This window comes from Ursus americanus, chromosome 4, assembly GCF_024610735.1.
Source record: "Ursus americanus isolate L20-20 chromosome 4, mUrsAme1.1.p, whole genome shotgun sequence".
Classification (NCBI taxonomy): Eukaryota; Metazoa; Chordata; class Mammalia; order Carnivora; family Ursidae; genus Ursus; species Ursus americanus.
The window spans coordinates 32,273,293-32,291,567 of NC_142130.1; the positions used below are offsets into that span (position 1 = coordinate 32,273,293).

General features: G+C 34.2%; 1 protein-coding gene across 1 annotated transcript in view; it reads left to right on the top strand.

Annotated features, from left to right (window-relative positions):
- FYTTD1 (forty-two-three domain containing 1) overlaps positions 1-18,123 on the top strand; it is a 29,201-nt gene extending 11,078 nt beyond the window's left edge. Inside the window, exons 3-9 of the mRNA XM_045812612.2 lie at positions 3,784-3,932; positions 8,114-8,226; positions 10,044-10,140; positions 10,560-10,621; positions 12,142-12,216; positions 13,456-13,582; positions 15,714-18,123. Of these exons, the coding sequence (XP_045668568.1) occupies positions 3,784-3,932; positions 8,114-8,226; positions 10,044-10,140; positions 10,560-10,621; positions 12,142-12,216; positions 13,456-13,582; positions 15,714-15,812 (722 nt within the window). The 3' untranslated portion in view covers positions 15,813-18,123. The remainder of the gene's footprint in view (positions 1-3,783; positions 3,933-8,113; positions 8,227-10,043; positions 10,141-10,559; positions 10,622-12,141; positions 12,217-13,455; positions 13,583-15,713) is intronic.
- Positions 18,124-18,275: the final 152 nt, after the last annotated feature.

An 18,275-nucleotide genomic window follows, 5' to 3' on the forward strand; every position in this document is an offset into this window, starting at 1 on the left:
GGGAATACATACACTATTATCCCCAACTTAGAAATTGATCACACACATTAGTCCTAAGACATCTTGTAGTGAAGAAAACTATTTTAACTTTTTTTAGTTTGGCCATGAAACTTTTCTGTTAGAAGACCTGTTACCATATTGCAGGTATGTAGTATTATACAGGATACCATTCTAAAGACGTTCCCCCCAAAATTAGAATTCCAAAGTAGAAATGCATAGGGCACCTGGGTGGCTCAGTCGGTTAAGCGTTTGGCTCAGGTCATGTTTGAGCCCTGTGCTGGGTTCCCTGCTCAGTGGGGAGTCTGCGTCTCTGTTTCCCTCTGCCTGCAGCTCCCTCTGCTTGGTTTCTCTGTGCCAGATAGATAGATAAAAACTTAAGAAAAAAAATAAAAATGCCCAGTATCACAATTGTAACTTAGCATGGTTCCCTGGAATTTCTGGCCATTGCAGTAAGAAATAGAAGAATTTGAGGTGCAATTAGAAAAAAGAAGACCATATCATTTATAGGTGATAATAGTTATTGCTCAGTAATCCCAAGAAAATAATTCGGGTTTTCCCCCCCCCCAAGAAAAAAATTTGAAAGACTATAGAACTAAAAATAAGTTCAGTGGGATGGCTGATTGAAAGGTATTAATTAAAAACCTCAGTAGCTTTTGGTAATCCCAGGAATGACAATATGAAAATTATTGTTAGAAAAGGGATCTTTTTTGTGATTGACAACAAAATATGTCAAATATGGAGTAATAAACTCAAAGATAAAGACTTACGTGAGGAAAAGTTTAAAGCTTTACTGAGTTTAGTGATAAGCCTTGAATAAGTGGCAAGACATACTGTGTTTATGAATATTGTAAAGATGTCAATTCTTAAAAAATTAATTGTAAATTTAATATAATTCTTTCAAAGTATCAAAGGATATGGGGGCACCTGGGTGGCTTAGTTGGTTGGGCATCTGCCTTTGGCTCAGGCCATGATCCCGAGGTCCTGAGATCAAGCCCGGCATCGAGCTCTCTGCTTAGCAGGGAGCCTATTTCTCCCTCTCCCTCTGCTTCTCCCCCTGCTTGTTCTCTCTCTCTCTGTCAAATAAATAAATAAATAAAATCTTTAAAAAAAACGTATCAAAGGATATTAAAACTTGATTCCAGGAAACCTACTTACAAACATGACAGTTCCTGAATGGAAGAATAGCAATAGCAAAAAACACATGGAAAATGTCCATTCTTCTAGTAAACTACCAAATAAGACAGGATTTTTTTTCAAATACTAAGTGATAAAGATTAAAAAGAATATTCGGCATTGTCAATGATATGGAAAAAGTGGCACCCTTATGTTCCTGGGAATATGAATAAATACAGTCATTCTAGAGGGGATTTTTTACAACATGAATCAAAATCCTTAATTTGCTCTACTATTTGATAAAGCATTTCAACTTCCAGAAATTTATATCTTTTTTTTTTTTTTTAGGATTTTATTTATTTATTGGGCAGAGAGAGACACAGCGAGAGAGGGAACACCAGCAGGGGGGACTGGGAGAGGGAGAAGCATGCTTCCCGCTGAGCAGAGAGCCTCATCCGGGGCTCGATCCCAGAACGCCGGGATCATGACCTGAGGTGAAGGCAGCTGCTTAACTACTGAGCCACCCAGGCGCCCCTAGAAATTTGTATCTTGAAGAAATGATCAGATGTATATGAAAATGTTATCTCTAGAAATCTAGAGAAATGTGAATTTGACTTGCTATTTATTTATTGATTAAACATATGTACTTGTAATATTCTTATTGCATATTACTGATACTTTGCAATTCTGTAAAATTAGAGGTAAATTTATATAATTGGTAGTTTTTTTTAATTGTGCAGTAGAAAAAAAATCCTGAAAATCATGCCCTTTTGCCCCCTGTAAGACATTTACCAGTTTTGTGTTTTAATGTAGCTATTTTATTTAAAGATTCCTTTTTTCTGCCACTGAATATAAAATCCAGCTTTTTCTGTTTGCAGTTTGGAAATGGATTTGTTTCCCTGCTATGCTCTTATTAATGAGTTAAAAAAAAGTTTGTTGCATCTTCACCTTCCCCCCCCCCCGAAAATGTTATTTATAATAATTTAACATTAGAAGTAAGTGAAGTGATCATTGTGAGATTTTTGGATCAAGTATGGCACATTAAAAAATAATACGATGAGGGGAACCTGGCTGGCTTAGTGGGTAGAGCGTGTGACTCGTGATCCTCAGGATCATGAGTTCAAGCTCCTCATTGGGCATGCAGCGTACTTAAAAAAATAATAATACAATGAACCGAATATTAAAGATTGGAAAATATTCACAATGCAGTGTTAATGCACACTTCAAAATAGTACATAGATTATGAAATATAGTTTCCAGGAAGATTGATTCAGTGCACCTTCTAGGCACTTGGTACTACAAAATTGTGAATTACCTCTCTGATAGTCTTGAGTTGTTTAAAAAACAGAAGTAAAAATGTTAACTTTTTAAATGTGTAGGAGTAAAAGAAAAGACTAGCAAAAGATGGAATGTTAGTGGTTATCCCAAGATGATGGGATGATGGGTAACTTTTATTTTCATTCAAACTTTATATTAAGATTTCTGCAGTGAACATATTCATTTTTTCATAATTAGAAAATATTTAGGGGTGCCTGTGTGGCTAAGTTGGTAAAGCATCTGCCTTTTCGGCTCAGGTCATGTTCCCAGGACCCTGGGGTCAAGCCTCACGTCGGGCTCTCTGCTCAGTGGGGAGCCTGCTTCTCCCTCTGTCCCTTGCTTGTCCTCTCTCTGGCTATCTCTCTCAAATAAATGAATAAAATCTTTAAAAAATATATTAAAATAAATAAGATACATAATGGGAAGGCAAAATCAAGTTATGTCATGTGCCACAGAGATTAAAATATATTCATTGGAGCTCAATAGGGTCTTTAGCAAAAGCAGTTTAAATACAGTAGAAATGAAACCAAATTGCAGCATAGTAAGTAAATGAGATAAGAGATAGTGACCCACTCAAGATGAGTGTCGTTCAGTAGAAATAAAATGTGAGCCACATATGAATAATATATGTTATTTAACCCAATATATCCAAAATATCTTTGCAGTGTATAATTAATACAAAGTTATTAATGAAATATTGTACTTTTTTGTTACATCTTAATTGGACTAGTCCCTTTTTCAAGCATTCAGTAACCACATGTTAGTGGGCACATTGCACAGGGAAAGTTGTTCATTGAGAAAATAATGCAAGAGAGAGGATAGCTACCAGGGAAACATGAGAATCTTAGAGTCCTTTGCAGTCCATTATAGCAACGGAACTTGCTGGTGCAGTTTGTTGCCTCTTTAAAAATGAAATAATACGTAATTTCAAAAGAAATACATATGAATAATGTAATGATAGTATGTCATAGTAATATAAGAAATATTATATGAATAATAATAAATGAAAAATAAAACCCTTGTACCTTCCACCCTGCTTAAGAAATAGAATACCCTGGGGGCGCCTGCATGGCTCAGTTGGTTAAGTGTCTGCCTTCAGCTCAGGTCATGATCCCAGGGTCCTGGGATTGAGCCCCATATCAGGCTCCTTGCTCCAAGGCGAGCCTGCTTCTCCTCCGTCTGCCTGCTGCTCCCCCTTCTTGTGCTCTCTTTCTCTCTCTGTCAAATAAATACATAAAAATCTTAAAAAAAAAAAAAAGAAAGAAAAATAGAATACCCTGTGACCGACCTGTGTGCCCTTCAGTTGCATTCTTAGATTGGTTTTCGTTTTTTTTTTTTTTAAATCCCCTACAGGTTTTGGCAAGAATAGTCTGAGCCGCAGAGGAAGAGTAATGCCTGGAAAAAGACGTCCTTATGGAGTTATCACTGGCCTTGCAGCTAGGAAAGCAACTGGAATTCGAAAAGGAATTAGTCCTATGAATCGACCACCTCTAAGTGATAAGGTAGGATGATGGCTTAATCCTGCGTCAGATACCCTTTTCCTTTACTTGTGCTAATGTTTCTGTGAATGAGTAGAATATTTTCGTTGAGGGAGTATTTTATTTGAATATTTTGATTTTTTTTAATGTAGTGCCTTGGAGCTTATGTAAAAAATAAATAAAAATTGTCATGCATGAAGAATACCTAAATTTCCACATTCTTATATAAAATTTATGTAAAATTTTTTTATAGGTTTCTGATTTCCTTTGCCTTTGTGTGTTTGTGTATGTACAGTTTTTAACAGGTTATTGATGTGTAATTTTATACTATAAAATTCATCTTTTTAAGTGTACAATTCAGTGAATTTTAGAAAATTTACAGAGTTGTACAATTATCACAACAATCTAATCTTAAAACAGTTCTATCAATCTAAAAAGAAATCTCATGTCCAAAGTTATACCTCATCATCTACCTCAGGCAACCACTAATGTACTTTCTGTAGATTTTCTGTAAATTTGCCTTTTCTGCACATTTCATATAAATAGAATCATATGATAATATGTGGTCTGGCATTTAGTTATGGTGTTTTTCTTTTTTTATTACTGAATAATATTCCATTATATGGGTATACCATATTTTGTTTATTCATTCACCAGTTGCTGGACATTTCAGTTATTTCCAATTTGGTATTATGAATAATGTTGCTGTGAACGTAAGTAAGTCTAGGTATAGGTTTTTATTTCTCTCGGGTAGGTATCAATTTTTAATTAGACTACAGTTATTTACCCATTATAAGTTAATGACTTTTCAAAGTTTAACTGAAGTTTTATTTACTTCTCAATGACTAATTTTTGAATTGGCTGATGCTTTCCTTTAAATAGTTTCACAGGTGGTTTTTCTTCTGATTCTTAAATTTAGTAAGTCCGAGCCACCAAGGAATTCCATGTTCTACTATTCTATTTTTTAATTTTTTTGGTTTCTCTGATTATTCAAGTAATACATACTTGTAAAAAAAAATTCAGGACTTCATTCTTTAAATTATGAATATGCGTATATTCTGGGTAAGAGCCACACCGTCTTAGATTCTGTAACTTTTACCACCAGTAGTTGTTTTTGCTTCTTAAACTTTATCACAGAACTTATTCTTTGTTAAAAATTGGAAAACAGGAAAACATTAATGAGATATGGATACTGGAAGGGAGGTTGGGTTTAACTGCTATCTAATTACTTGACCCAGTAAAAATATTAAACTACCACATGTGGTGGTCTTTTGATTTGTTTGAAAATAATGAAAATTGAAAATGTCAATTATAGAATGCTATGAATGTACTGAATAGTAAGATCCATTTATTCAAAGTGGAATGATTTTGGCAAAGGTAAGGTTTGAAAAGTGCTATTTCTTTTTTTTTTTTTTTAAAGATTTTATTTATTTATTCGACAGAGATAGAGACAGCCAGCGAGAGAGGGAACACAAGCAGGGGGAGCGGGAGAGGAAGAAGCAGGCTCATAGCGGAGAAGCCTGATGTGGGGCTCGATCCCGTAACGCCAGGATCACGCCCTGAGCCGAAGGCAGACGCTTAACCGCTGTGCCACCCAGGCGCCCCAGAAAAGTGCTATTTCTTAAAACCCTTTCCTCAACCTGAATACAGATTAATATTCTGAGTAGGACAAATATAGTATTTGTGAAGCAGATTATTTTCCAGCAAATTAGAAACCTAGTTACATATAAATAACTCATATTATATTTTTCTATTGATTAAGCAAGTTACCTAAATAACTTAATTGGTCTTGAATTGTTATATATACTTAGGAATTTTACATCTTTAAAAAAATGTTCTGACCATAATTAGATGTTGTTTCTTTATGTCTCACTTTCCATAGTTTATGTGAATTAGTGAGATTTTATTTGGGTAAAAGTGTACATTTTCTTACCCGTGAAGTGAATGACGGGGTGGGAAAGATAGCATACTCATTTACATAACTAGCGTTTACTGAGAGCAGGTGGCTGTGCTAACCGGGAAATGGTTGTCTTCAGGAATGAATTTTGGGTTTTTGGGGCTTTTTTGTTTGTTTGTTTGTTTTTGTTGTTTAGAGTCAGTTTAAAGTACCTGGCAGGTAAAAGTTGTGTTGAGGCTCTTTAGGGATTCTTCCAGTAACATATAATAACGTCAATATCATTCTAGAACTTTTTTCTTTCAGATTCAGAATTTCCCAAAGTTTGAGAGTATGTTAGGTTCCATAGAAATTTAAAAAAATTTTTTTAAATTTTTAAAAATATTTTATTTATTTGAGAGAGAGAGAGAGAAAACATAAGCATGGAGGAAGGGCAGAGGGAGAGGGAGAAACAGACTCCCTGCTGAGCAAGGAGCCCGCCATGGGGCTTGATCCCAGGACCCTGGGATCATGACCTGAGCTGAAGGCAGACACTTAACCAACAGAGCCACCCAGGTGCCCCTGTTCGATAGAACTTTTAACTTGACTTTGATAATGGTAAACCACTTAATACTTCTGTGAACTTAAAAAGTTGTGTTGCTGTTGTATATATATAGCAGTTATTTTCCACTAATGGTAGTGTTAATCACTTGTCTGATTTTAACAATAAAAATAAATGTCTCCATACTATGGAGTTCTGTTCAGCAATAAAAAAGGAATAAATTAATACATATGACAGCATGGATACACCTCAACACATCATGCTAAGCAAAAGGGAAACACAGTACTGTATGTTCTGTGTGATTCCATTTATTTGAAATTGTAGAAAATGCTAAACTGTAGTGACAGATCAGGCATTGCCTCGGGTGGGAGTCAGGTCAGGGAAAGGAATTGACTGCACAGGGGCACAAGGAAATGTTTTAGGGTGAGGGCACTGTTCTATATCTTGATTATGATCTGGTTGCATGATTATATGTAATTACTCAAATTCATCAAATTGTAAACCTAAAATTTTATTGTGTATAAATAATGTCTTAGTAAAATTAACATAAATACCTTCAAGTTTTTCCACTCAAAAATAATTTTTATATCAAAATTATTGTGAAAGAAAAACTTACCTTTACACTTTTTAAAACATTTATACATATATACAAACCTTAGATCCATGGAATACATTCAGCATGTATTATTGGATTGTTATTATCCTAGGCTATGTATCATTTAACTAATGTAATTGAATACTGACTATGTGCTAGATGTAAGGAATTCTGCAGTAACTCAATAGAAAATCCCTTGTGGAGAACTGAGATAAACAGTAAATAAATTATCATACAAATAATTGTATGGTTATAATATGGCAAAGTATTTTGAAGGAAAAAAACATGTGACAGCAGCATAGAGGGAACTTACATTTACCCATAAAATGATACTTGGTGTTATTATTAAAGGCAGAATACAAAGCTTGGAGTGGGTTATTAGTCTAATTTCATAGCATTTCCCTTATACTGTTGATATTCTTTATCCCTGTTTTTACATTTACTTCTTTTCCAAATGTTCATGAAAATGAAGACTTACAGTTTTGTGTTTTTTAGTCCGTTGATGTTTATGAAATACTTCTCATATGCTTAAAAAACATAAAGTAATCTGGATTAAGTTTAAGATATGATTTATATTGCCAAGAACATTTGAAAAAGCTTCATTGAAAATACAGAAATCTGAATTAGGCTTTAATGCTGGATTGAATTTATATATGTGAGCGAGAAAAAGTGGATTTTTCATACGCTTATTTTCTTGATTCCTTTTTTCCTCCGTAGCTCTCTACTCAGACTTCTTTGCTGTCATTACCTCCTCTTTTTCTCACACATTTGTTTTGGAGCTTGGCCCTCTTATTCCTTCACTTGATAATCAAAAATCATGGTTATATAAGTGATCCCCTAATTTACATTTCTGGATTCCTGATTCTTCTCTTGAGCTCCAGGACCATGTTTCCCCATAACCTGTGCATCCCCCAGAGTACCTCAAACTGAACATATCCAAAATAGAAAAAATTCATTTTTCTTTCTATTTGAATTCTCCTTTTGCTGGAAGTATTTTAAGTATGGTGTGGTTTCTGTCTTTTCAGTCACTTAGATTGGAGGTAGTTGAGTGATTTTAGCTTCTCCAGCATGCAAATCTAAGCAGTCTCTGTCCATTCTGCTTTCAGAAATGTTTATTGTAGTGGCGTATATAGCAAAAAGCAATCTGATTAACATAGTTTTTTGCCTTCTGAAAGAATATAGAACGATATTTTCCAGCATTAAAAAGGAAGGCCAACCTTCTGAGACAAAATGAAGTACAGAGAAAAGCAGTTGCAGTTCTCAAGAGACCTAACCAGTTAAATAGAAAGTAAGTACTCAAATATGATAATACTGTGTTATCCTGAATAAAGAAAGATACACTCCTTGCACTAAGTGATCAAATGAATGTATTTGTAGTGGTCATTTTCTTTTTTTTTTTAAATAGGTTTTTTTTTTTTTTTTTTTCAAGATTTTATTTATTTATTTGACAGAGAGAGAGACAGCCGGCGAGAGAGGGAACACAAGCAGGGGGAGTGGGAGAGGAAGAAGCAGGCTCCCAGCGGAGGAGCCTGATGTGGGGCTTGATCCCAGAACGCTGGGATCACGCCCTGAGCCAAAGGCGGACGCTTAACAACTGAGCCACCCAGGCGCCCCTGTAGCGGTCATTTCCAAGACAGATATTGGGGATGTCTATCTGAACATCCAACATGGAAGCATTTAGTAATTGCTTTCTTATTTCTTAGACCCAGTATTACTGATGAATTTAACAAATTGTAAACTTTTTTAAAAAGCATCACTGTACTTCATTATCTCTGTTTACATATAGAATAAAATTACAAAAGGTGATTGTTTAGGTAAAAACACCTCTGCAGGAATTATTCAAAATTGGGAATTCTGAAAGCTAAAATTGTTATTCAGTCTCAATTACTCTTAATAGAACAGTATATTTGTAGAAAAAACAAACTATAAAGAATTCTGCATGAATGCTTCCTAAGCTGAATTTTTTTTTAAGTAATCTCTGTGTGTAACGTGGGGCTGTCAAACACAACCTCAAGATCAAGATTACAGGCTCTATTGAGCCACCCAGGTGCTCCATAGCTGAGATTATTTTAATGTTAAATTGAAAGCAAACAGAAACTTAAAAATTATCACCTATTGTTATGGCATTCTGTTCTCTGTAAGGATAAAATGGGCGGAAAGGACATTGATAAACTGCTAAGTGTCTGTATTGGTTTCAAATACCATATATTCATCTCTTATAGAAGATAATTCAGAAACAAAAACTCTGAAATGAAGTTTTTTGTATAAGTGGAATGGCTGGAATTGCAGTTTTACTTAACTATCATCTCTTTCTTTTGGGAATCAGTTGGTGTAGTACCTTTTGGAAAATAGAAACTTCTCAAATAAGAACTTATCCATTACATGAGACATTAATGACCCATGTTAATTGGGCTAGCTAGGAAAATTTGAGTCTCTCTAAGATTAGAGGTAAGATTAGGCAATCTGTTACGTGTTTGTTTATAAAAAATAAATACCTAGATAAATATGAAAAATTTGTTTTCTCATATTTTACTGACTTCATATAGAACTTAGAAGGGAATTGGTGAAAGTCAAGTCAAACATAATCGAGAGTACATTGCTCTGTGTGAAAGAACAAACAGTTGAAGATTGTAAGTTTCTATGTGATTTATATTAATATATAAAGGTTTCTGAGTGAGAATGGAAGAGAAAACTGAAGATATTATTTTTCAAGATTTTCTCTTTAGTTTTGGGGCTTCAGCAGTTTGTGATGTGCCTAGGTGTGATTTTCTTTTTACTAATCCTGTAAATAAATCTGTACATACATGTTTTTCAACAAATTTAGGAAATAGCATTAAAAATGTTATTTTTAACGTCTTCAGAAGAGATCTTCTGTGTTGTAATATACAGAATTAACTAGGTTGTTATGTAGTGTGCCACAGAAAAATATTTATAAATTGAATCTCAATAGCTTTGTGTAAATAAGAAAATAATTCAGAATCTTTACGTTTAGTGTACCTCAAATGTCCAGCCTATGAATTTAACTATTTTCAGTTATTTTTTCCTGGATGTTTGGAAGTTGTTAAATGGCTGAGACTATTCACGGTGTATGTATTTTTGTTGCAGAAATAACATTCCAGCTAATTTTACCAGGAGTGGAAATAAATTAAGTCATCAGAAAGATACTCGTCAGGCAACTTTTCTTTTCAGAAGAGGCCTAAAGGTATTAAAAAACCCTTGTTTGTTGGTGGTTTCCTTTTACTCAAAGGATCTTGAACATCTATCTTTAGTAGTAATCCTCAATCATAGGCATGGCCCATGGTTGAGGTAGGGGTTGGGTTTGGGATATGGAGACCGTGACATTAGATTAGTTCTTTTTGTTGTTTATTTTTTCTGTTCTCTCTTGTTGTCATTAGTAGCAACATCTTATGAGTTTAACATGCTACTTAGGAATAAATTTGTTTTACCACTTGTTCTGAGATAGGAACCCCAACAAAGAAGAATGCCAGAATAGATACATGCCTCTCTTGCATTCATACACACACCACACTGGGTTATAAAGTTACAGAGCAGGATCGCTTCTTGGATTCAAATCCTCTGCTTTCTATGGGATCTACTGCTTTTTTTTTTTTTTCCCTTCAGGTTCAGGCCCAGTTGAACACAGAACAATTGCTAGACGATGTAGTAGCAAAGAGAACTCGTCAGTAAGTTTCAATTTGTTTTTCAAGATGTCATTTCAAAATTCCCAGAATACTAGCAACCCAGATTATTATGTGCTCTTGTCCAGAAGGAATTAAATGAGACCCAAAGTATATTAACCCTTGAGCCTAAAATAGATAAATCCATTTTGTTTTTTGTTTTTTTTCCCCGAAAGCCTTTTGCATTTTCACATCCGTGTTATGAATTTTAGCAACAAATACGTCTATTTAAAAAAAAAATAATGGCCTATTCCATTTTAATGAAACAGATCTTTATTTTCTGTAACTGCTTGTATATAAGTGAACCTATTCAGGGAATAAATAGAAGAAAATCCAATAGAGCTTTTAGAAAACTTATAAACCTTTAATTTTACAATAGGATGTTTTTTCTCTTCACATATTCTTTTTTTCCCCCAACCCCATAAAAGTTTTTAAAAAATATATCTTTTGTCTATTAGAATTGTGCTTCCAACATGTGAGTTGTAACATTCTAATTCCATTGAAAAGATCAGGTTTTGAGATTAAATTATTTAAAACCAGGACTACTTTTTGGAAAACAAAATATGTAAAACATGGTGTTGGTCCAGATGTGATGCCAGCTATAATTGAGCAGAGTGAAAGAAAAGACACTATTTGAACTTGATGTTGACAATACTCTTTTGCATGGGAGTCATGACATTAGAAACCATAAGGAAAGAAATAATCATAAGCTGTTTGCTTCTGCAATGAACAATGTTTATATAATTGTAATAATATAAATAATTGTTTGTCTTGAACTTTTGAGTATCAACCTACAGGGGGATAAAACACATAATACTTAATTTGGTTAACAGTATGGTGAAAATGTCAGATTTTGAGTAACTTGAATATAAAAGTAGAGCTGATTAAAAAAATGGGAGGTGCAAAGTGGGAGAAGAGGTGAAAGGAAGGAATAGAGGTACTACTGTCCTTTCATACAAAGTGGGAAGGGGATGGTGTTGAGAGAGATTGAAAGGAAGAGATTAAGAGACTGAAAGAGATTTAAGTATATTTGAAGTTATAGTGGAAGTAAAATAGTGATATATAGATATCAAAATGTTCAGAGGTAGGTAGGAAAACTAGAGTATAGTGTGATGAGCTAAAACTTTATCATTGCAAAATATTATTACATGAACATCTTGTATAGTGAACTGGAGGTAACTAGAAAGCAGTAAAAACAGGAAAGTTTAAAATTGCTGCCATTGGGGAGCAGGAAAGTTCTGCCTCTGGGGAGCAGAAACTGGGAGAGAAAACTGGGAACTGTTACTTTTCATTAGAAGCCTTTCTGTATAATTTAATGTACGTATATTTGTTACACTGAAAAATACTTAATAAATTGAAGTGTCTAGTTCCTATATCCAAGATGCTGATTAATTATGTTATCGTGGGGCTTAGTATTTTTTATAAGAAAAAGTGATGGCTACTTTAAAATGTATGTTTTTATGTGGAATACACTAGAGGTTTTATAAACTTTCACTTTAATGAAGTTTTTGGTTTTTTGAAACTAGATGGCGGACTTCTACCACAAATGGAGGAATTTTGACTGTCTCTATTGACAATCCTGGAGCAGTGCAGTGCCCAGTGTAAGTCCTTTTTTTATTCTGGAGAAATTATAACCTCTCCGTGTGATAGATAATAGAAAAGCATTGAACTTCTACTCGTGATGTCCAAGTTAAGATAAACTGAGACAAAGATAAAAGTAATACTTGTAGGGCAAGGTGGAAATAGTATATTAAAAAGTTAAAGTGAAAGCTCTCTTGATTCCTGGTTCTGTAGTCCCAAAGTAGCCACTTTTAACAGTTCCATGTTTTTATTTAAAAAAAAAAAAGGTGCATATATGCAAAGTACTATATACTTTTTTTTTTAATGTGTAGTAATAAATGAGGGAATGCTATATATGTACTTGCTCTTTTCTCCTCCACCCCCCGAGTGTATTTTGGACATCTTTACTTTTCAATACCTACAGATCTGCCTTTTTAACGGCTTCCTCATGTGTTCTTTTATCTGGATGACTTTAATTTAGTTAACCGTTCCATTATGTTTATTGCATTATAAACTCTCTAGGTTTGTGTAGTGTTTGATCTCTTCAGCCATTTTAATAAATGAAGAAAACAAGAGGATGAGTCTCCAATCATTCCAAATTGTTGAAAAGTTTATAGTTCTACTTAAAGAGGTATTCTGTGAGTGATTATAAATTTTAGTCTCTAGATTAGTCAAGAACCAGATACAGTAGTACCCCCTTGTCTGTGATTTCACTTTTCATGGTTTCAGTTACCCAGTCAACCGTGCTCTGGAAACAGATGGTCCTCCTTCTGATGTTTTGTCAGAAGGTCAGTAGTAGCCTAACAACTGCAGCACAATTCCTACCTCATTCACCTCACTTCATCTCATTATGTAGGCATTTTATCATCTCACATGGTGAGTAAAATAACATATTTTGAGAGAGGAAGGAAGAGAGACCAAATTCACATAACTTTTATTATAATATATTGCCACAGTTTTTCTGTTTTACTATTAGTTATCGTTAATTTCACACCATTCCTAATTTATAAACTAAACTTCATCATAGCTATGTATGTATAGGAAAAAACATACAGTATGTGTAGGGGTTCAGTACCGTCTGCAGTTTCAGGTATCTACTTACGGGCTGGGGAGCAGTCCAGGAATGTATAAAGGGGGGACTGTTGTACTTCTTTTGAGAACACAAAATAGCCCTATACGTTGGAACATGTGACAAGTCAAGATATCTTACGTACCAAATGATTTATTTTTCTTTTGATTATTAAGCTTGTCTGATTTCATTTTAATTTTTTTTCTAATAGAACGCAAAAGCCACGGTTAACTCGTACTGCTGTACCCTCATTCTTGACAAAACGGGAGCAGTCTGATGTAAAGAAAGTTCCTAAAGGTGTCCCCCTACAATTTGACATAAATAGTGTTGGAAAACAGGTAAATTTTTTTTTTTTAGTATTTCTGTGGGCCATTCATTGAGAATATTTTAATTAATTTAAAAAAATGTGTAATGAATTAAATAGGGTGTCGTAAGTCTCCTCAACCCTGGGAAGCCACTGATTGATCTACTTTCTGTTTTTTTTTTTTTTTAAGATTTTATTTTATTTTTATTATTTATTTGTCAGAGAGAGAGCACAAGTGGGGTGAGGGGCAAAGGGAGAAGCAGGCTCCCTGCTGAGCAAGGAGCCTGATGCGGGACTTGAGCCCGGAACCCTGGGATCATGACCTGAGTCGAAGGCAGACAGTCAACTGACTGAGCCACCCAGGCATCCCTACTTTCTGTTTCTGTAGATAAGCCTATTTTGGACATTTCATATGAATGGGCTCATACAATATGTGATCTTTTGTGGCTGGCTTCTTTTACTTAGCATAGTATTTTCAAGTTTAATCCATAGTGTGTGATCTTTTTATTGCTGAATAATGTTCCATCATATGGATATACCTATTTATTCATTCATCAGTTGATAGACATTTGGGCTGTTTCCATTCTGTGGCTGTTGTGAATAATGCTCATCTGCACATTCACGTACATGTCTTTTGTGTGAGTATGTGTTTCCATTTCCCCTGGATAAAAACCTACAAGTGGAATTGCTAGGTCATATCATCTATGAACTGACAGACTTGTTTTCCAAGGTGGCTGCACTGTTTACATTCCTTCCAGGATGTATGAGAGTTCTAAATTTCTCCACATCCTCATCTACACTTGTTATTATCTGTCATTTGATTATACCAAGTGCTTGTGAAGTGGTATATGTCACTGTGGTTTTGACAGTTTTTATATTATATCAACTTTGTGTCTTGTGATCTTGCTAAAATTCACTTAACTACTTTAGTAATTTTGTAGATTCCTAGGATTTTCTTTGTAAACAATGTCATCCTCCAAATTCCTTTCCAATCTTTAAACCTTTTCTTTTTCTTCTTTGTTGTGATGGCTAGAACCCTCAGTACATTGTTGAATAGAAGTGGTGAGAGCATGGTGTGCTTGCCTTGTTCCCAGACGTGAGGAGAAAGCATTAAATATTTCACCATTGAGTATGTTGTTAGCAGTAGGTTTTTAGTAGATTCTCTTTATCAGGTTGAGGGAGTTCCCTTTATTCATAGTTGAGAATTTTTATCATGAATGGATGTTGGATTTTGTCAGATGCTTTTTTTGGTATCCATTGATATAAGAATGTGTGGAATTGAAAGTATGAAGTATGGACATAAGTTTGACCAAGTTTGTTTTACTTCTTTTTATTTTATTTTGTCATGGTTTCTTTCAGAAATGGGGACATATAATTTGGGTGTGCTTTCTGTTGTCAGTCGAAAACCAGATGTTGATTTGAATTTGATTTGAATTTCTGTGAGGAACTCAGAGAAATCCAAGAACTCATAGAAATTCAAGAAAACATGTTCCCGGAATTCCTGAGTGGCTTAGTCGGTTAAGCATCTGCCTTCGGCTCAGGTCATGATCCTAAGGTTCTGGGATCAGTCCCACATTGGGCTCCTTGCTCAGCAGGGAGCCTGCTTCTCCCTCTGCCTGATGCTCCCCCTGCTTGTGTGGGCACGTGCGCTCGCTCTCTCTCCTTCTCTCTCTCCCTCTCTCTCTCTCTCTCCCCCCGCCCACAAATAAATAAAATCTTTTTTAAAAAGTAAATATGTTCCAAATTTTCACAACTGTAAATATGTCTTATGTTTATCAGAGACAGCACTAGAATTTGTGGCAGTGTTTGTAGAGTGTAAAAATAATTCAGGTAGAGAAACTCTTGGATGTATGACTTGTGGGCATTATAGTAATGTGTTTTATATAGTATATAACATAGGCATTTATAGTGGTTAGGAGATAGAGATTGTGAGACCACCAGGTTGAAATTCTGGAGCTGCAAGTAGGCAAGTTAACTAACTTCTGTAAACTTCACTAAAGTCCCCTATTTCGTATGGTTTTTGTTAAAGTTAAATGAGTTCATATGCATAAATATTTAGGAAATGTTGTTGCTTTGAATTACCATTATGATCACATTATTGTTCTTAAGCAAATATGGCTAACAGTCAAGTCGTTAATTTTTTTCTTTTGTTTTGTTTTCTCTAGACAGGGATGACTTTGAATGAGCGATTTGGGATCCTGAAGGAACAAAGAGCCACTCTCACGTTCAACAAAGGAGGAAGCCGTTTTGTAACAGTGGGATAGATCTGTGTCAAAGGGACTTTTGAGTGATGACTCTGTTTTAAAAGTTGAATTGCTTGAAGAGTTCATCACACAAATTCAAGAAACTTTATTTCAAAATATTCACAAGGCTAAATAACTCTTATTTTTATTTTTGAAGTTTTTTTTTTTTAAACATGTATAAATAACGCCCTGGAAGAATAACAGGGAATATACCTATCTGTTCTTAAGATTTCATGGTTGGCCCAGACAGAACAATTCTCTATTTGATGACTTTGGTTCCTCATGAAGCAGAAAGAAGACAGAAAGATAGAAATTGATTATTTTTATGATAGTGCTATTTAGGATCTCATCACTTTTGTCCGTTTTTTACACTTTGCCATGGTAAATCTTGGTCTTCAGAGATATGAGTAGGTCCCTTTGTTGCTGTCACCTATCCTTTAGTAGTGTTGATGTGTAGTTGACTTTTCTTCATTAGAGATATTAAAAAAAAAATCACTTGAATTCCAGTTTTGAGTTCTAAGATTTTTTGGAATATCTGGAATTTGGGTTACTTTTCAGATGACATTAGTTTAATCCTCCAGAGTTGTAAGTCTTTAATACTGAACTTTTAACAAGAAATGTGACTCTGAGCATTAGTCTTTGTTTAAAATGTTGATGTTTAAAGGATGTAAATAAATGTGTGTTTACAAAATTATCTTGGAAGAGAAAGTCCAATGGAAAAACCTGACAATTGTGTTTAGAAAATGAAGAAAGCAGGAGAGGAAGTAGCAGATTGAAGACAGGTAACTGAGGTGAAAAATTTCAAAACCCAGGACATCCATATACTGTTTGAATTTAATGTAGTCTTGAATCTAATGTCCATGAAGAATTCTTCAAATGATATTTAGAATAATTATAATTATCAAAATGGATTGAGTCCCTTAGATATTTTGATGGTAAAATCAATAGCCATAAAGTCCTAGACTACTTATTCAAAAAGTTAAATTTTATAAGCTTTTTAAGCTTGCTAATTAAACAGTATACAGCTTCAAAATCAAAAACATACTTGTATATGTCACAAAGAAAAAAAATCCAAAATGGTAGTAGAGTTACATTGTAATCTTATTTTATACCTTTCTTGTATAAAGTTCAGGCATTTATGGTGAGAGGGTTTTTTTTCCCCCCCCACACTGGAGGAGTGGGAGGAATTAATCTGTTGTGCCAAGCTAGTGCAGAAAGTCCTCAGATGGTTGTTTAAGTTACAGTATAATGCCAAATGCAGCAAAATATTCCAGCTACAAGTTCAGTCATTTTGAAGCTTAACCTTTTGGTTTGCTATAATGTTAAAACCTCTAAGTAGGTGTTAGTTTCCCTAGAGTGTACTGGTGTTGATTTTCCCTGTAAAACAAAACAAAACATTAAGGTATCACTCTTGCCTGCCTTGCATTGTATATTAGACGTCATTGTTTTCTCTCATGCTCCTTGGGTTACTTGGTTTATGCTAGCCACGGAAAAGTATCAATAACAGTTTCATGCTTATACCAAAGAATTAAATCTGATCCTTAATATCTGGTATCTTGCCAGTAAGTCTACCGATAAGGGATTATTGGAAGCCAGTCACACAATTTGAAAATAAACTCTAGTCTTCTTAGGCCAAGGACTCATTGCAAAACATTTTTGCAAGTACAAATGCTTAGATTTCATCCATTAACAGTCCATTTTATTTTAGACTGGTTTAGAATTACTGGTAGCTTATTTTAAAGCAAAGGAAAAACAACTGAGCACAAATTTGCTGTCTTTAGAACAGTTTGTGAAAATATGGTATAAAGATGCTTTCATTTTTATTTTAAATATTGTACAGAGCTATTATTAATGCCATTTTTCTTGAAAACCTTAAAAATTGTCCCAAATATTGACATTAATTGCATCAAACAACAAAGTGTCTTTGGTATATTAAACTTTTGCTCTTTGTGCATCTCTAATTTTTCTTTTTAAATATAAAATTTTGCCTTTGTTGTAACTAAATTAAAATTCTTGAGTGCTGACATGTTGTATATAAACAAAAGAATATGCTTTGTTGGAGGAAAATTTCCTTTCTTGGAATGTGGTTGTAGTCATCCTTTTTCAGTTCTTAAATTTTTTTTTTAAACAGGATACAACTTAAAATTTCCTTTGCATCAAGGTGTATGCAAAACATTGATGCAGTGCATCACAAAATGAAAGTTTGTATTTAATGAGGAGATGCTTTACACTGTACTTTTTGGTGTTTTTTGGAAAAGTTACAAATTTAGATCTATTCTGAAGCTGTTCATTTTTAACAAATAAAATGTTACAGGTCTCACATTTATTCTTAGCTATAAAGAATCACTCGTGGTTTTTAGATTGTTCTGTGTTCAAAGAACTTTGTAGTGTTTACATTTATAATTTTTAGGGTTTGAAAAACTACCTACCAATTAAATTGGTAAGTCAATCTAGACTCCTATTCTAACTGCTTTTTGACCATTT